Genomic DNA, 21,024 nt, shown 5'->3' with positions numbered 1-21,024 from the left:
AGGGGGATCTGAGGGGTTTACAAGCGCTGCGCTGCTTTAAAAGCGAGCGCAGCGCTTGTAAACCCGACAGTGCCATTGGACGTAGATTCTACGTCCCATGGCACTTTGGTCCCTTGGTACCTGGGACGTAGAATCTACGTCCCTTGGCACTTAAAGGGTTAAATAAAATAATTTTACAATGGAAACTGATACATACTAGGGGGCTGATTTACTAAGACACGAATTCGAATCTGAATTGGAAAAATTCCGATTGGAAAACGAACATTTTGCGACTTTTTCGTATTTTTTGCGATTTTTTTTGGCGCCTTTACGACTTTTCGGAAATTATCGCGACTTTTTCGTTACCAATATGATTTGCGCGAAAAAACGCAAGTTTTTCGTAGCCATTCCGAAAGTTGCGCAAAATCTGGCGATTTTTTCGTAGCGTTAAAACTTGCGCGAAAAGTTGCGCCTTTTTCGTAGCGTTAAAACTTAAAAGGTGCGACGTTTCGCGCAAGTTTTAATGCTACGGAAGAATCGCAACTTTTTGCGCAAGTTTTAAAGCTACGAAAAATCAGCAGATTTTGCGCAACTTTCGGAATGGCTACGAAAAACTCGCGTTTTTTCGCACAAATCGTATTAGTAACGAAAAAGTCGCGATAATTTTCCGGAAAAATTGCAAAATACCGTTCATTACGAAAAAAACGCAATCGGACGCATTCGGCCCGTTCGTGGGTTAGTAAATGTGCCCCTAGGAGTCATTTACAAATCTAAGAATTTAAGAATCAGGTGCAATAGTCACTTGCTGTGCAATTGCTTTTAAATGCAATTCCCCCTTGCAATCACAATGACACTGGAATTCTCGCCAAAAAAACTAAAACACTGCATTGTCAGAAAAAATAGTGGGGGGCATTTTTAAAGTTTGGGCAGCACATATTTTTTCACAAATGGTTGTTTCGCACATATTTTCCTCTAAACACTTACATTTTGCATCGCTGTGCCCATCTTTTTTTTTGCAAATCACAGTGAAATGTGAATTTCGCACAAAAATTTGCAAATGAGATTGTGGTTGAGATTGTGCTCTCTATACGTATTTATTGTATAGTGCCTATTTTCACTCTGCATATATAAATATAAGCAATTTGTTAAATCAGTTTAGTGAATATTTTTTCCACCACCAAAGTTGTGGGATAATTTAGACGCAGAGTGTGCACATAAATAAATAAATACAATTTGCGAATATTCCATAAAAAAAAGCTTTTAAGGATATTTGCACTGTGAATAAAAATTTTCAAAAAGTCCTTTATTCCATTAAATATAAAATAATGTGTGGCTACTGTGAAGCAGCCTGACAAATTTCGGAAAGGACCCTTAATCATAGACTCTATGAGAAATAATTCCTCAGTGCACAAACCTCTGATGCACAAATAAAGTCAAATGTTTCTCAACATAAATGTATTTTTAAAGTAGACTACTTGTATATTGCGGCAATTTCATTCAATGTTCATTATTGCTTTTCATCTCTACAAATTCAGAAAGCATGATTAAACATTGTGAATCTACTAAGGGCTTAGAAGATGGACTGGTGGATATTGCACAGGCTTATTAGAATTTTTTTATGCAGAGTTTAATAATATTGTAAATTTTTTTGTGCATACTTACTAAAGGCCATATACGAGATCATTTTTATAACGCAAGAGTTTCTTTCTGTAATTTGTACTGCTCTTGAAGGGTTATACTAAATAAGCTTTCGTAAGAATAATGAGGTGGGTATATTACATATTGGTGGGTAAAACTCCATATACCTTCCATATTAGATGCATACATTTTCCTTTTGCATTATTCATAATTATCAAATGATGTTTCTGTGCAAACACTCAAGACTTGCTGCACAAATGAAATGAAACTCATTAAAATAAATGTGCTCTTCCTCTTACAGAAAATGACAGATTTATGAAGCCGTGAGGTTTATACAGTACGCTCCAAGATACATAACAATTTCTACACTTATTTTTGGTATAAAAATGCTTAAACCCTTTAAGCTATTTTGAAATTGTTTGCTGGTTTATCAGAATGAATGACTTCAAAACTTTGGATTTTTTATTATTATTATTATTATTATTATTATAGTGTTCTGCAGTGCTTTTAAGAGAGGATACAACAACAACACACAACAGTCATATACACACACCAGAGTTGATAGACTGAATTACAATTGTATATTGTTAGAAGACAATATGGGAAGTGCCCTGCTCAGGAGCAGTTACAATCTTTAATTGTAGATTATAGATTGCTATTAGTATTACAGGTATGAGATCCCTTATCCACAAACATGTTATCAAGAAAGCTCTGAGTTAAGGGAAGTCCATCTCCCATAATGTCCAAGGTAAGCAAATCATTTTTGGATTGATTTTCTTTTTTTCTGTAAAAACAAAACAAAAAAAATTACCTTGGTCTTAAACCTCATGTTGCATGATTTCAGCTAGTAGCTTATTTCATGTTTAAATGATTTCTAGCAGGCTTAAGGTATGGTGATCCAAAGATCCCTAGGTCCCAATTATTCCACATAATAGATCCTAGATCAAGTGAAGAGCAAACAATATATCACTGTATGGTTTATTTGGATTTAGCTAGTTAATGTGATTGCACCAAAGGGGTGCAAATAATGTTAGGTACTTGCTGACGTGGACTTTAACCATACACAATGCAAATGCTTTGTGGTGGTGATTTTACAAAGAATATAAGCTAGTACAGACAAAAACATTTGGAATATTATTTCCAACTAGGCCTGTATTTATCTACTGTAAATCTGTTTTTATCTGTTAAGCAAGCCTTTCCAGTTTTTATATATAACATTATTACAAATTCTACTTTTACTTTTTTATTATAAAGCAAAACATTTAATAATTTTGTGCAACCCCCCCCCCCAAAAAAAACCCCCCATAAAACTTAGATATCACTAATTAAATTTTTTTAACATTCTGGAATAAAAAATTTAAAGAGAAAATGTGAGTTAATATGAAACAATTTTGTGAAAGGTGTAAGTTATGTTATTTATCCAAATATTGATTGGGTTTTTTAACTAAAGATTAAAAACAAATTAATTGATCAATTTTTACTAGATCTGTGGGATTATGAATTGACTAGAGGGGAAAGTCATGCTAATTAATTAGTGGGGTGCTGATCATAAAGGGTCTGTTATAAAAAAAAATGTGTAAAAAGCTGAATGTTGAGAAGAATAGCCTTTTCGTCTTTTAGAAGAGTTACAATTGTGTGAAGCTTTATTGATCTATTAATGGCAATAAGAGTGAAGTAGCTGTTTTCATCAATATATAAAAAGGTTGGGTGGGAAGCTGCACTAATTGTTATCAGAGGAGATCCTGAAATAGTGGGGAATGTGACAGAACCGAGAAACTAAGCAGGTGTTGAGTCCTTAAGGTGAAGACTGCTGTGATCCAGGAAAGATAGATGGATTAACTGAAGGAGGTCAAAATCAGAGAGCAGACTGGAACTAGAATGGAGCAGGACTAGATGATTAGAGCATTACAGAGTGAGTAAAGTAAATGACTGATAAGGACAGGAAGGGAGACATGAAGTAAAAGAGTGGTAAACACAGGGCAGAAGAGGATGAAAAACAGAACAGGACAGAGCATGCAAAGTATGGAACTAAAATAATGTCAGATACAGGCTGAGATCTGGGCAGACAGCAAATGAAAAAAATGCTGTTCAGGTTCAGTTCAAGGTACACAGGCAACCCATTACTTTGTGAGTTATAAGGGCTGTGAGAAAATATAACAGGAGTTCAGGTTGAAAAAGAAAGAAGCTCTGTTAAAGCAGTAAAGATGGCTGGGAATAAAGTTCTGATGATCATTGACAGGTATAATCATTTGGAAAGTATAAGTAACGGAAGTAGGGGGTAGGAAGAAGAGAGAGAGTGATTGATAGGGAAGAAAGAGACCTGATAATAGCATGGGAATGTAAACAGCAGAGTTGGCCTGGGGTCCTGGAAGATAATGGTGATGTGTGACTCGAGGGGGCAACCAGGGTACTAAATGAAGTAATATTGCCTTGAACATCAATACAATTTGGTCTGGCTCTGGGAGGAATCACAAACATTGCACAACAAGAGTAGGATTAAAATCTGAGCTTCTGAAAATGTTGTTCTACTACAGGGAATAGTAAGAGAAGCTGTTTTAATCTATTCTGTGGTGTGGGGGGGGGGGTTGTTTTACTACAAGTAGTAATGAGCGATTTTGTTGCATTTCGCTTTGTCACAAATTAGCAAAACTGCTGAAAAAAACTTGTGAAACGGCTAAACATTTTTAAAATGCATTGAAGTCAACGGTCAACAATTTTTTTAATATGAGTCAATATTTTTATTACGGGCACAACTTTATTTTCCCTCACTCCAAATGTATTAAAGTCAATGGGAGTTTTCTCTCACTCCTAGTGCAACTTTTTAGGTGACAAATTTTTTATGTGCAAAAATTTTTCATAAGTGCGACAATTTTTTCTTACACACACAACTTTTACTTACTCCAATTACATTAAAATCAATAGGCGTTTTTTTCTTATCAGATTTCTTGTTGCTGCAAATTTTAAACAGTTCGCAAAACATTTGTTTTGCGAACTGGTAACACTGACAATGGGGAAATGCTGACATTGTCAATGGCAAAATGAAGAATTTTGCTGGGACTCCATGCCTGTTGAAAAAATTCACTTACATCTAACTACAGCAAATTTCGCATGTGAAAAAAAGCTGATCCATATTAAAAGGGTAGGTTTGTTGACACAGTACCAGTATTTCTTATGCTTTTCATAAAGGGAAGGAAAAATAAATTCTGCTGATTTCGTATAGAGGGGATAGAAGTTTAGTGAAAGGGGTTACTAACTCAGGCACTGCAACTATAATAGGAAGTTTTTTTTGAAAAAAAACCTGTAGCATTCATTCTGAAGCTGTATCATGTATTAAAAGAAAGCAGGTTGATAGTTCAATAGTATGTTTAAGTCACTTATCTACTTATAGAAAAGAATTGGCAATATTGTGAACGTTTATATAATATATAATAAAAGTGACAGGACTCAAGAAGTTGTGTGCAAAATGTGATAGACTTCTTTTAGGTTCAAATGACTTTGCAAAATAATACTGACATTTGCCTCCAGGGAGACTCTGACACTAATAAAAGGCATGCTGGGAATTGTAGTTTGAATAGCAGCTGATGCAGATGATAAGTGATGAGCTGATTTTTTTTATCAGGCATGGATTTGCAGCGAAATTCCACATTTCACCATGGGCAAATTGTTTTGAGAAATTTCAGCGAAATGTCGTTGTGAAAATTCACGCCCGCTTTCTGTGTTTTCATTCAGTATAATTTCAATGTTAAAAATATTTGTTTGTAGAATAAAGACATAAAAAAACACAACTTTTTTGTTTATTGGAAGATGCATTAACTGCCCTTTAAACTGTTGTCTTGGGTGATAGAGTTTGATAACATCTGGAAATCTGCTGTAAAAAATATCTAGATACTAAAACAGTTCTTCATAGGAAACTGCAATTCTAGTCATTGGCTTATTTTTCTTTTATGTGCAAGTGCTACATATGTTTGCTCTTCCCGTATCCTGACATGACATTCCTCTCCCTGGGTATGTAATATCTCAACCCAGAGACATTGCTTGATAGGACAATATAGGACATATTCTATTTCCCCACCCCAATATAGGACATATTCTATTTCCCCACTTTATATATCTGAAAAGCTTTTTTGCATGCATGGGTTCCCTCCCTGTATTTGTGGGCGGTACAAGTGGATTGAGGATAACACGGGGAGAGGGAAATACAAGCACAGTTAAGCACTTTGTGCATTACAGGGTATAGAGGACAGAATTATTATTTAGTTTTAGCTCCTAGTTCCTGTCTGTCTAGTTCCACATGCAAATTGGCTAGACAATCACAATCCAGTATACCTACAAATTGCAGCACTATTGTGAAGTTTTGGCCATTTCTCATTTTATGTAACTTTTCTCAAGCTGAATGAAATACAATTCCTATCAACCCTTAGGTTAGCAACAAAAGGGAGGTGTCACTATCCCTTTAAGAACAACGGCAATACAATTTAACATAGATCATGGGAAATACCCATGAAGTGGCATTGACACAAATTGAGCATGTGTATATAGTGGTAGCTAAAAAGATATTTTTCTAATTCACCTTGGGAATATTTGGGCACGTATGAATGCTCCACATTGTATCTTAAAAAATAATACTGTTTTCTTTTAGAGAAACTGACCTGGTTTTTTTAAGGTTATACAGTATATTGCCTGATACATGTTTGCAACTACATGTTTTGGTTTCTATTATCTAGGGAAGCAATTTTATTTTCATGCTCCCTTTTGGAATATTTACTAATTAGTTTGTTCAGAGTGTTATGCTTAGATAGTCCTCATTATGAGGAATGAGCGCAGTGAAACACCGCTTCCCCTAGTTGTTTGTAAAGAGAATTGCCAGTTGATTTACATTCTTTCAAGGCCTTAAAAATGTTTTCTTAGTTTTTGCAAACTTTTATTTCATGTGGGATTTAGTTAAGCTTAGTCATGTACTTTGCGTAATTGCTATAATTTTGACATGGTTTCTGGGAAATCTATCAGTTAATTCATACAACAAATCCTGATACTTTTATCACTGTATTGTTGATATTTTATATAGGTCTGTAGAAACCACTTTAGTCATTTGAATTGAAATTGTGTTTTTCGGATAAATAAATTAAATTTATGACCTTTATGTATGACCTTTTCTCAAAAATTGTAAATTTCCTCACCTGTGGTGATAACTAAGCAAACCTTACAGAATTATACCAATAATTAGGCTCTTAATATTTCTGAATATTGGACTCAACCCCCTCAAAAGGCTAAAAAGCAAAAATAAGTTTGAAACAGTTTGAAATCTATTATGTTGAACCATAAGTTTATTTTAAATCTATCTCTTTGTTATCCCCGTAATCCACTGAGTGCCTCTATGCTCCCCCTTTGTTTGGTAGCAGCATATATGAACCTGGAAATAAGACTAACATAAAGGCGTATTGTACTTGATCAAATGGAAGTTTAAAGCCATGAAACATATCCATGCTTGGCAACCTCGGTAATCTTTTTGTTTTTATGTTTTGACTTGCTAATATTGCTGGTTTATACAAATTCGGTTAGCTGGTGTATTTTGTCATGCATAGTTTTTAGATAACTAAATGGAAATGTATTTTAAATATCTGCACTAGTGATGAGCGAATCTGTCCCGTTTCGATTTGCCATAAAATTCGCAAAACGGCAAGAAAATTCGAGAAACACATTTGTTGTGCAATTTTTTTTAGTCGCCGAGTCTTTTTTGTCGCCACGTCTATTTTTTGTCACCCATGTCTATTTTTTGATGCCCACGCTTTGTGTGATGCGACCACACCTAATTTGACACGACAGCACCCTTTTTGACATGACCGCACCCTTTTTGACGCACAACAAAAAATTCCTTGCAACTAATTTTCTGCAGCAAATTTTCACAGAAGTTTGGCAAAACAATTCTCCAAAATGGCGAAATGTGGAAATTCGTTGCGAATCCATGCCTGACGAAAATATTTGCTCATCACTATTCTGCACTCACCTACCTTGTAGGCCTGTGAGAAAGTTCCATGGACTCATTCATGCAAAAAGACACTAGATTCATAATTACAGCGGATACCCAAAAAAACCAAGTCACGGGATGCCATACACAGAGGTCATACACAGAAATGCAACTAGATTTTGGAATTGAACATTATAAAGGACTAGCTAAGATTTAGGAATACTCAAACTTGAATACTAGGACTCCCCCTCTAAGAAAAAATAAAGTTTTACTCAGGTAAGTAGTCCAAGGGGTCAGGACCAATAAGAAACCTACTCCTTTCAATAACTAAGGAGACAAGATTGGAGATTAATCACTACTAAAAATCACCTCAGGGCAAAACTTGCAGCCTTCTATCTTTTTGTTATCTGTAATCTGATGAACAGTAGGCTTCCAGATTTTTTTTATATATATTGAGCATGGTGGTTCTTTAGAGAAAACAGCAAACTATGCAACATGATGGTATTTATATATGATATGATATGTATAGATATCATTATATTTTTCTTACTCCTAGGTAGGTCATTCATTAGATAATAATTGGTGTGTAGTGTGCAAAGTGCTTCTGGAGTCTTTTTCTCATGAGCCTGGTCTTTTACTTTACCTTTATGCCACTGTTCTCTCTTATATATAATGTTCATCCCTTTGTCCATTTTAACTCCAATTCTCAGTTTTCCAGTGAATGTGGGCACATGCTTTATATTTTTTTTTGAGAGGACTGATTTAGAATGCAAATGACATAATTTTCTGTTTATTATTCAATGTATTAACAACATTTGAGAGGGCTAAATTAAAATCCCCAAATCTCTAATTATCTTGGAAGATTTTAATACTGGGCATCAATGATCTTCATGCTGGGTTTTGCCTTGCCAACAGTAGGATTCTTCAGTGGAGAAAATTAAGTTTAAAAACAGCTTGGGGTGCCTGTATCTTTTGTTCTGTATGTATACTGATTTTAAGAGGCTTATTTGCATTTTTTATAAATATAGTAGAATACTTGTTTCCATGAACACTAGTTTTAAGGGAATATTAAATCTTTTTTAATTGGACAGTATGATATCTCACCCAATAATATACACACAGGCTTTAATTAGGTTCCACCAAGAGATTTAGGACAGAGAGTGGGGGAATTGTTCATCAATGCATTAAAGGTTTTAGAAACTAGAACCATCATTCAGCCATCTGAGGAGCTTGCTAAAGGGCACTGGTGCATGTTTTGTAATTGGATTTTCTTGAGAGACTGCAAGTCTGTAAACACAATAACAAACTCATATTACTAGTAATGCTCTGAATGCATTTTTATATTTATAAACTATAAAAAAAAGTTGCAGAAAAAGGTGTTAATTTGTCATTAATAACTAAATTCAAAGTTGCTAGTGTCTAGATGTTATTTTTTTATTTTTTTTTACAGTTACAGTTATGCCTTTGTATAACACACATTTCTGGTCACAATATATCAAATAATGGGCCAGATTTAATTCAGTGAGAAAAAGCTCTCTCATGGTGAAAAAATGGTTTATCGCATGAAAACTCATGGACGAGTTTCAATTCAAGGAGAAAAAACTTACCTGGAACTGAATTTAGAGAAAAGTTTTTTCTCCTTGAACTCATCCATGAGTTTTCGTAAGATTGACCATATTCTCACTGAATTGAATCTGGCCCAATATGTGAAATTCTTACCTAAATAACATTCAGTTTTCGACATGCATACATATACATGCACAATTGCATACTTGATAATGCTAATGGAAATTTAAGTTGTATTTTTTCTCCCTTATTTGCAAGGCCAGTATCAGTTTGTAGTGCCAGAAGATGTTGGCATTGGTGACACGGTTGGTCGGGTCAAAGCAAATGACAGAGACACGGGAGACAATGCTAAATCATCTTTTGACATAATTGATGGTGATGGTAAAGATGTGTTTGAAATGACTACTGACCCCCAAACTCAAGATGGATTGATTCGACTACGCAAGGTAAAGTGCAGACTTTCTAGTATCAGATTAGATCAAAAGTAGAACTATTTTATTAGTATAAGTGTCAGTTTTAGACAGAGAATTGTTAAAAATGTTCAGGCTGTCTAACATTTCTTACTTGATTGTACCCATATATATTCCGTTTTTTTACCACTTTTTTTTCTACACTCTGATGTACATTTTTACAGAGGGTTTTGTAAGAAGATATAGTGGATTATAACAGCCAGTAGAAAAGAATGGATCTCTAAAAAAAGTTACAGTCTTGCAAGGAGAGTTAGAAACATCTTAATAAAATCACAAAAAAATCCCTGCAGAATATTTTTTTAATATTCATTTTAGATAAATAAAAAGTTGTCAGTCTCCTTTTAAAATGAGACACCATTCAGGACATAATATATACATTTGAGAGGAGGTAGTTTTTAAATCTGTGTAATTGTAATAATTTGCCTACATGGAATATAGCATGGGTAAAAAGGTTATTATAAATCAACTAATCCAGAAAAAAACAAGTAGTTTAAGACTACACCAGGTCTAAGCATTGAAATTCCATAAATCACTCTAAAAGGATCATTATACTGCCAAAAATCCTTTGTAATGAATTGAATTCAGCATGTTTCCTTGGAAATCTGTAGTCTGTCAAAGGTAATAAATTATTCCTTGTGTTTTTCTTAGTTTCCTAAGCAAGTTTTATGACTTTTTGAGACTTTTTATTTTATAAGTAAAGGGATGAATTGCAGTGATTGGTGTTATGCACTGGCAACACTTATGTCAACCTAATGTTTCCTTGTCTTTAAACTCTAGCAACCAATAACAAACAAATTCTAAAAAAAAATAGCATTACCTGAAAACAAAGAATTTTTTAATTAGACAAATAAACCCAAGAAACAAGTAACCTTGACATATTAAAAAGGATTATTGCAAAATGTAAATGTTCTGTAATGGTCTATGCTTTCATCAAGTTTAACTTGATGAGCTATTGACAATAATTTAACTTCAACTTTGATTACTGTGTTTGCCAGCTGAAATTTGTAATTGTAATTATATTCAGTAAATCAATGTGGAATATTATGCTTTGCAGAGATAACAGAAACGTCATTCTGTGTATCCCAATTAGTGGCGGCCCAAGCAACTCGGTGGTCCCTTTGACCAAACCTTTAGTGAACAGCGTTGGAGGGGTTGGCTTGAGGGCTCAGACTAGGGCTAGGCAGACTAGGGTCAGGGAACTGAAATGACAGTCAGGGGAAGCAGATAGTAAGATCAGATTTCATATCCTCCTTGCCCTGACTGTCATTTCTCAGGCCAATGTATGTGCAGAGCAGGAGTGATCTAAAAGCTTACCCAAAAGTTATTAAAGATTGTCTTCATTTCAAAAAACCATTTGGTAAAAATTATGTAACTTGCCAAGCTTTTTTAGAATGAAACTCAGCATGAGTTACTGAGCTCACACAGTGTTTCCTTTTATGATTGCCCAAGCCTGAAAGCTTGGACAATCATCAATCAGGCCCTCTATCTAAGGGAAGCCAGGTCATACAAATAAATAAAGACAAGAGATTCAGTGAACAGATAATTGCTAGGAAACTGATTCTTACTAGAAAACAGTATGTATAGGTTTGTGTGCTGGGTTTACTTGGAAGGGTTGAACTTGATGGACTCTTTTTTCAACCCTATGTAACTATATAACAGGACCTGTTTGCTCAGGCAAACTGAGAGCCAGAGGCTTTTTAAGGACCCTCTCCTCTCAGTCTTTGATTGGATAGAGTAAAAACAGGAATTAACCTCTACTGTCACAAGAGAATTCCATGGGGCTTCCTTCCTTGTCTGCCCTCAACCAAAATGCTTTTATAATCTATCCTAAAAGCATGCAGTACATGCCCCCACACACACATGCACGCACTCAAATAGCAGACAATACACATTTATTTACTGTGCTGTCATGTGCTGCAGATATGATGTACCATCAGTTTCAGCTATCCCCTTTTAATATCCACTTTTTATGTCATTAAAATGATATGAAGACTGTGAATTACATTTGTACAAATACCAAAACTTGTCAAATTACTTTTTTATGAACTGTTTAAAACAATTTGTATTTCCATAATTCCTCTTTATAAGTCATCACATGCATGCAGATGCCTTTGTATGTTGGGCTTTAACTCATTTCAGTGCTTCATCTTCATGTATTTATACATCCAAGTTTATGAGGCTCAGTGATTGACATCTTTGCTTACGAAGAGGTCCTTGGCACAGTTTACTGCTTTAACCTCCGTTGTTTTTCCAACATATAAAATCACCTCAGTCCAGGGTCAAATACCTAGTGACAACCAAACAACAATTAGCACTGGATTTTGTTTATGTCATTTTATTTTACCTAGTTACTGTGTCATTAGAACCTTTCTTGATGTTTGAGAGCTAACTAATATATTAAAATAAATACATTTGCATTTTGTGAAATGAGGTAAGGAGCTGGCACTTGTGCTTTTCAATTACATTTTATTGCCTGTGTCAAAAGTTAGTGCTCCAGTGACTTTCTGGTATCATACTTGGAAGAGACTACACATCTTCATACTGCTTTTTGGGAAAAAAATCAAAGTAATTTTTAATGAAATAATATATATCTTGGTATGTAGCCATATTGCAGCCTAATTTTAATTATCCAGCTACAGCTGATAAATTTCTAAAAGGCTCCTATGTATTCTGAAGGGTAACCTACTTTTCAAAGATTATATATATATATATATATAGTCAGAAAAGTTGCAAAGTAATTATTCACATAACTGCAACATACAGTATATGTGATGTTATATTTAAGTGTACTAAGCTGCTTAGTTTGCAAGCTATCTGGCCAGACACCTCATTATTTGAGCTTGTGTTTCATTGATATAAAGCATATTTACAATGATTATAGCTAGTGATAAGCAAATCTGTCCTGGTTCGCTTTGCCAAAAAATGTGCCAAACTGCTGAAAAATTTGCGAAATGAGGCTACTGCGCAACTCTTTGGACATGACTGCATCTTTTTTACTTATTCAGCAAATTTTTGTCACTGAAAATTTTTGAGGCAGTTTAACAAAATATTTGCAAATGGCGAAATGCGAAAATTTACAGCAAATCAATGCCTGGTAAAAAAAATTCGCTCATGACTAATTATAGTATATGAATTTATGAAAGCACATAAGACGTGCAAATTCTAATGAGTTAGGGGTGAATTTCTAGACTCAAAAGAATTGTAGATAACTTAGTAGGAAGCTGTAGCTGCAGAAGATAACATAATGACACCGAATATCATATCTATACACTCATACAAACACTGTCATCACTTTATGACTCTAGAGAAGCCCTTCAAAGTCCTTGGTAGGAAAGTGCTGCACTAATTAAATTTTACTGAGGCTAAAGTTCTTTATCTCTGCAGGTTGCTGTATGCTAGTGCATATGTAATCAAACTGAACCAGAGTGTAATATTATTAAACATTCTCCTCTTTAATATGCTGTAACTTTATTATAAATATGCATATTTTCATCTAAAAATGGGTGAAATATTAAGTGATAGCCTTCCAACAGAAGAGAATGCTAAATATGTGCCTGCATTTTTTCAGTGCATATTTATTTGCATAAAAACCATTGGAAATTCAAGAATTTATAAAATAGAACAATGTTTCTTTCAAAACCTGAGACCATGTGAACAAGAGAAGGATTGGGGAAGAAGCTGCAGGGTTCAAAAAGGGTTCTGTGGATAGGTTGAAATACATATACTCATACCATAATACCACATTACCCTTGTAAAGTATTTTAAGGCAGATACCATCCCAATTTCCCCCTTTCCCCCTAAATCCTTTATACAATAAAACAAGGAACATGGTTCTTTGAAATTGAATGGCCACAGCTTTAATAACAGATAAATATTGTGCAGGTAATAAAGTTCAGTTCAACAGATTATATCTTCAGAACTCTGAAGATATATGACTGTATAAGTTAACTAACCCCACCATGGCATGCTTGCCACATATCCCAATCGGCTATCTGTCATGCCAGTGGGACCTATGCCCACTGAAAGCATATTTTTGCTAGCTTACCATAAAAAAAACCCTAGGCCTAAGCCCCCAACTGCTCTGCATAAGTCTGCAAGTGAAACTCGTGAAATGCTATTTGAAAATTCATACAATAAACAAATAGCCAAAAAGGCTAGAGACTGCAGAAATACAATTAAAAAGAAGAGAGTCCAGTTTACCACAGACATACTGCACAGCTTTTAGTCTAAATATTAAAACATAGACTAAAAGTATGAAGGGATCGTACAAGATTAAATTATAGTGTTCTTTTCACCATAGTCATAGTGGACATACTAAGGTCAGAACAATTACTTAAATCAAACAGTAAATGTAAAGTGAACTGGCCCAACAAAGAGTATTCTACTTTGGACTTAATAGCACATACAAGAAGCAAAACACATTTCCGATTTGTTAGTTATGGTTTCCTCAAAAATTATGGACAATTTTCTGACAGTCATCTTTCTGAGACTGTTTATATCAACAGATCATAGACCATCTGCCTACTTGTATTTTAACCACTTCTCCGGAGTCTAAATAAATCATTAACAGCTTCTTCCAGTATACTCTAAGCATCACTGTAGATGGAAGTTATCACAATTCTGCATATATCTGCATAATGCAAACAGTATTTCAAAAACTCCAAACTTTACATTGATGGCACAATGCCCATGATGGAGATCCCAGAACTTTACCTTAGCTGGAGCATACCAGCTCTCTTGTTTTATCTACTTGCAACTAAGTGATTACTTATTTTTCTAAATCTAGGAATGCTTAAGTCATTACTTTGACTTAATTAAACATAAAATAAATTATATTAGAAAGTAACTATATTATACTTGAATTTTTTTGCATCTTGGCTCCACTACCATAGGTTCCAGTAGTGATGAATAAGTTGGGCAGAACCCATGGGTCAGGTAGGTTCAGGCGAACATATTTATCTCAAAGGGAATTTACAGGCTTGTCTTAGGGCAAACTTTAAGGAATGTCCCTTCCACTTGTTATATTTCTGTATATATCCCACTCTCTCCAGGCATGTACTCAGTAGACACCCTGCTATAGATGCCTACTGGTGTTTGTGGGCCAGGTTGTCCAGAACTGCTCATCCTTACTTACAATTTTGCAGTGTAAATAAGAAGACTTCATTCTCATTTATGAGAATGTCTCCAACATGTCCTATACATTTTCAAACATGCCATGCTTTCCCTGAAATGTGATGTGATTAGTGAAATATGAATTATTATATATGACAAAAGAGGGATGCAGTAAACAGTAATAGAACATAAAAGAGGAGCACACTATATACAGATTCTAAAGTGGGACATAATATGGGCAATTATTAATGTTCACTGGCCTGCAATTGATTTACTTTAGATAGGATTATTTATATTTTTTGTTTACTATTAAAGATTGTATCCATGTAAGGAATAATAGCAAAATATAATTCTGCATTTCTAAATAACTATTGCAGAATTATAAGGGTATCTATGTTTTTTAATACTGTCCATTTATTATATTACGTTTTATAAGGTTTATCCACAACATGAACATATATGTGTGTGGAATTACCCAGATGTTGTGTAAGTATTTTTACATTTAAGATTGACTTACTTTGCACAAAATATTAAGTAAGATAAATGAAAGGAAGGGACTTATCCAATGTAAATATTGGCATTTTACATTGTAAATCAAATATGATATTTGTTCTTCCTATTAGAACTCACTCATGAATCATACAGTCATTTCCGTGAGCTTAATAGCACATTTTTAAAACTACAATTTTAGACATAAAAACAGAAAAAAATTCAAAGTTGTATAATCCATATGTATAGCTTCCTTTATCCTTTGTATAATGTATTATTAGTTTATGTGAGTGTTAAATAAAGGAGTGTGTGGGTGTACAGTATTTGTGTGAGCATTTATAGTTCTTGTACCCCTTTCCTTCATAAAATGTTACCATACTTTTATTCGTATAAACTGCAGAAACAATAAGAGCTGAAGGATATGATCATTAAAATGGATTCTAAAACAGCAATAAACAAAAAAGTATTGTACTGTTAAAAAAGTAATGTATATGATAGATAATGTTTTACTGCTATGCATAATATTTCCTCGGCTGCACTGAGTCTCTTATATTTTACGCATTGTCTGAGAAATAATAAAATATTTATTGTACCTGGAGGCTGTATTAGAAATCACTTCATTTTGTTTCTAGCAAATTGCTGATTAGGAACTTCAGCTATATGCAGGTAGTGTAATCACTGATAAAATTTTATTATGTATCTGGTTTCAAATCCTCAATATGCAACCCCAGACAAAGTCTATTTTCTGAATTTAAAATAATAATAATAATAATAAAAAAAAAAAAATAATGATAAAGAAAAGGATAGTGAACAAGGAACAAAAAGATTGACTTCACTGAAGCCACATAATAAACAGATATCAATAAATGCCCACACAATTTACAGGCTCAGGCTCTGCAAGTGGAAGTCTGATACCACGGTTGCATTAAAGATCACTGCATGTGCTCAGATGCACATAACTTTCATCCATCAGCATTAAATTCATTTGTTCTTGCTTCTGTGGTCATTAGTAAAAGACATTCATCTCTGTCATTCTTAACAGCCTCTGGACTTCGAGAGCAAAAAATCCTATATTCTGAAAGTAGAAGCAGCCAATGTTAATATTGATCCCCGTTTCATCAGCGGGGTACCATTCAAGGATACAGCAACAGTAAAAATTACAGTGGAAGATGCTGATGAGCCACCTGTGTTTTCCTCACCGACATACCTCTTGGAAGTACATGAGAACGCTGTTATTAATGGAGTAATTGGTCAGGTGTCTGCACGGGATCCTGATTCATCTGCTAGCCCAATAAGGTATGATAGGTTAAGAGCCAAAATACTGATCATGTACTGTCTATTATTTCAAGAGTAAAAGTGGACAGTAGTGATGAGTGAATTTGTCCCGCTTCACCTGAAAATTTGCTAAACGGCAAACAATTTGCAAAACATAACTTTTTTTTAATGTGACCGCAACTTTTTTTTTGATGCAACCTCAACTTTTTCTGATGTCCACAACAACTGCAACATTCTTTGACACAAGCAAAAAAAGTTTTGATGCAACATTTTCCACGCCCATTCTGCAAAAAAATTTGATGATGGTGAACAAAAATGCACTCATCACTACTGGACAGCTGCTTATTTGAATATGCATAGCAGTGGAAGAAAAACAAAAATACATTAAAATAAAGTACAGAGTAGATTAGTGATGTATGTAGAAAAGGTATAGGATCTATTATTCAGAATTCTTACAAAGAAAAGAAAATAATTTTTAAAAATTACAATTATTTGCTTAAAGTGAACTGTGGAGATGGACAGTAACTTGGAGATCTGGATAATGGGTTTCTGGATAAGGGATTGCATACCTATGCAGAAAAGGAAGTCAGTTTTCTAATATCTAAATACATTGCTTTGCAGAATAATAGTTATAATGGCAACCAAACAATGTATAAAAAAATGTCTGCATGCATTTAATGCCACTTAAAGAATAAGTAAACCTTTTTTTTTCTATGAGTAAAATTACTCTAAACAGCCTCCAGAATTACCTACCTTTGTCCCGGCATTCTCTCTGACCTGGTTCCTCAGTCAGAAGGTATTCTTTTTCTTTGCTTCTGTGTGCAGAGTGAAGCCCCGCCCCCACTTCCTGTTCAGGTCTCTCATAAAAAAAAAAAAACCTGGCTAATGCACAGACTGTCTCCTGCTGCCTCCAGGCATGTGCAGAAGGCTCTCCACTCTGACAACCTTGTTGAATTGAAGAGAGAACTGAACAGGAAGTGGGGGCGGGGCTTCACTCTGCACACAGAAGCAAAGAAAAAGAATACCTTCTGACTGAGGAACCAGGTCAGAGAGAATACTGGGACAAAGGTAGGTAATTCTGGAGGCTGTTTAAAGTAATTTTACTCATAGAAAAAAAAAAGGTTTACTTATTTTTTAAGATAGGATGCCTCACTTAAGGAGCCAGTACAATGTGCAAAATGTAAGTTGGCACACATTTTAGTAAATTTTGCACAAGTTATGCCTCCTACCTTCTTGTCATCACCACAGATTCTACAGTCTACAACGGTTTAATTAAAACATTAACCCCTAAGTGAAAAAGGCTAGTGTGTTAGCTGAAAGTCAGTATCATAATAGATGGAGGACACAAACCAAAAAAGCATGTACTGTATATTGCCTGGGAGAAACACTCGGCACTCACAGGACTTTAAAAAATAGCAAACATATTCTTTAATGTGCTAAATCAACATTTCAGTTACATATTTGGGACCTTTCTCAAGATGCATCTGTAATGTGCCACCACTAATACCAGAATTTTTCCTATGGAAAGAGGATATCTCTAGGATGCCCCTGTTTTATAAAGGAAACCCAGTAATTGTACTGACTTTTTAAGAATCAGTACCTATATGCTGTTAAATTATTGAGCTTTACCAATTTTAGACTGTAAATCCAAGTAGGTTGGCTCTTGCAATTAAAATGTAATCATTTACCTTTAAAGTTTATTATATTAAATTAAAGGAAATGTTTAATTACAAAGTCACTTTATCTATCATGTATAATATTTTTAAGGCTCAAGGAACATGGACCATATTTTCTGCTGCTGTTTTGTTTAATAGGTTGTCTGACAATTTAGAATTTAATCCAAACTACAACAAACAATATTTTGATTGCCAATTATATGTCTTAAACAGATGAGAAATATTATACATTTTTGATTGGTTTATTAAAAAGATGGCCAACATTCACAGTATGATTTAAAATCATATGCTACATGCTAATTTATATCTAAAAGTGGGAAAAATAACATATGTTCAGTTTGTTTTAGCTAATGCTTCCTCTTTAATGAGTGTATGCTATCATTCAATATTGATTGTACCACAATATGTAAACTATCTCCTAAAATTTTAATTCACAAAGTTTAAGTTTCTATTTGTGCAAAAAAACAATGTTCAATATTAGGCAGTTATATTGGAAGAGGGGGAATACATTTTAAAATATATATGCTCTTTTGTGTTGCCATAGGGAATTCTAGGCAAATAGTAAATATTTACTCTTTTGGTAAACTCTTTTTGTATAATGGTTGAAATTTTAGTTGTCTTTTTTATAATTTTTATGTTTTATGAAAGTAATGCCGTGTATGGCTAATATGGCGTGCGTTTTTTTGCACGCGGTGACTATTTGTGCGTGATGCGTTGATTAGCGCATGTTCCGTCAAATACCGCACAAAAATAGTCTTTGCGACTTAAATAACGCAAGCAGCATCGAGTCTACATTAACGCAAGTATCCTTTTAGTGAATTGTGCGTTAAGATGTTAAAAATTAGACGCGATCAAATTTTTAGCGCATGCTACGAATGTTTTAACGCACTTTAGTGAATCGGCCCTATAGTGTTTCATGGGGCAAACCCTCACTTTGTAACAAACCAAAGCAAGTATGATTCCTATTTGTGAGACCCCTCTGGATTTACCAGTGCAGTATTTTATAAATATTCCCACTTTTTGTAAGATAATTTTTGGTGTTTCCCTGGATTAGTTTTAAAAAGTAACAGTTTTTTGTTTAGCCACAACAAAACAGTGAAAGAATAGATAGCTAAATAAAAGGAATGAAATCTCTTTTCATATTCAAGCTAAAGCTTTCCACACACGTGGTGATTTTCGATCTTTCGTGCGACCATCGGTGCGTGTATGGCCAGCTTTTGTTAAAGCTGAAGGTCTGCTCTGCTTCCACCTCATTTGCAGAAAACTTTCTAGTGGTGTTATTCCTAATATTAAGATTTAAAAATTTACATTTAAAATTACTTGTTAAATGTAAGTTTATATAATACAATATATACATAGGATATGCCTTGGTCAATATTGACCAATATTGGTCAATCGCTATCTGCCCTGACCATAAAACTGACTTTTTTAGGGCATATTTTGACCATTTATTTTGTTATATAATACCAAAACACTGCTTTCATAGTTGAAATATATTCATCTGTCAAACTGAATATTTTGGTGTCACATATTTATAGCGTTTTCCTCAACACATGAATGAAGAGATGCATATATTAAATGTTCATTGCAGATACCTGTCTAATCCCAGTCACTCCGAAAAGCAATAAGGAAAATCAAAATAGGGGCTAAAATACTTAATTTACATACTCATATTGGTATTGGCTGAACTCTCCAGTTAATAACATAAGATCATTATATTATTCATTCACCCATTCCTCTCTTTTACACTTTTCTGGTTAAAAATAACTCTGCAATGCAAATGTTCTTCCTTATTATTATAATTGATTGATTCATTGATTCCTTTAGTTAAGGATTACAAAAAGCCAGGTTTTGGGATTAAAGCCAGTATCCAACAGTTTTGGCTTTCAATACTGGAAAAGGGAAATGTTCTATAGAAACCATTATTTACTTTTTTCCCTACAGGCTGAAGAATAGGATATTTCAGTCTGTTTTGCTTTCAATGCTCTCCTGCATTGCAGGGTTTTTTGGTTTTTTTTTTTAAATAAATACATTTTACTTGCAACCATTGTTGTAAGAGATTCAGATACCCTAAACTAGACTGACAAATTAAGCATTCATGTATTAATAAATTCTAGTGTTTTATGTTTTTCATCAGGGGAAAATTAATTTTTGAGGCCAAAAAAGATACCCCCGTGATGCATAATTCATTTCTCTGACTTACTGCAAATGATATTCCCTTCAAAAGATAATGGTCAAATATATAATCTTTCAAATTCAATTCAAAGTGATTTTTACAGGATTCTGGGTTTCTAAAAATTAGAATTTGGATAATTATGAAAGTTCTATAAAAACATTAAATATTAAAATTCAGTGTTAGATTATTGTAAAAGGGGCTTAAAAAAAGTGGTTAAATTACATCATTATTGCTTTCCATTTCTGGCATTAGATTGATACTGATTGATAACTGTCATAACTTCTTGCTCTAGACATATACTGTATCTCTATACATTATCTTTCTATTTGTCTAAATCAATTTTCGATCTTTATCATACTATATACCTTAAAGTAAGATTTTGTATGTATTTTTAGGTTTTCTATTGATAGACATACAGATCTTGATCACCAATTCAACATCAATGCAGATGATGGAAAAATAACTTTGGCAATGGAACTTGATAGAGAAACTAATATGTGGCACAATATCACAGTTGTAGCAACTGAAACAAGTAAGTGTATGACAAAGAATTTAGTACGTTTCTAAAGATATCATACATATATATGCATATTTTATATTGATTCACACTACTTGCAATAATAATAATAGCAGCATAAATAAAAGAAAAATGGAATCTGACATTACGTTTCATTAAAG

The 21,024-nt window shown here is 34.0% G+C and overlaps 1 protein-coding gene across 1 annotated transcript in view; it reads left to right on the top strand.

The window, feature by feature from the left end:
* Positions 1-21,024, top strand: part of cdh8 (cadherin 8) — a 224,035-nt gene that overhangs the window by 151,914 nt on the left and 51,097 nt on the right. Inside the window, exons 6-8 of the mRNA XM_002935052.4 lie at positions 9,407-9,594; positions 16,262-16,515; positions 20,742-20,878. Coding sequence (XP_002935098.2) covers positions 9,407-9,594; positions 16,262-16,515; positions 20,742-20,878 — 579 coding nt within the window. The remainder of the gene's footprint in view (positions 1-9,406; positions 9,595-16,261; positions 16,516-20,741; positions 20,879-21,024) is intronic.

Source organism: Xenopus tropicalis, chromosome 4 (assembly GCF_000004195.4).
Source record: "Xenopus tropicalis strain Nigerian chromosome 4, UCB_Xtro_10.0, whole genome shotgun sequence".
Taxonomy (NCBI): domain Eukaryota; kingdom Metazoa; phylum Chordata; class Amphibia; order Anura; family Pipidae; genus Xenopus; species Xenopus tropicalis.
The sequence above is the reverse complement of the archived record's forward strand: the minus strand, read 5'-3'. Positions and strand labels throughout refer to the sequence as shown.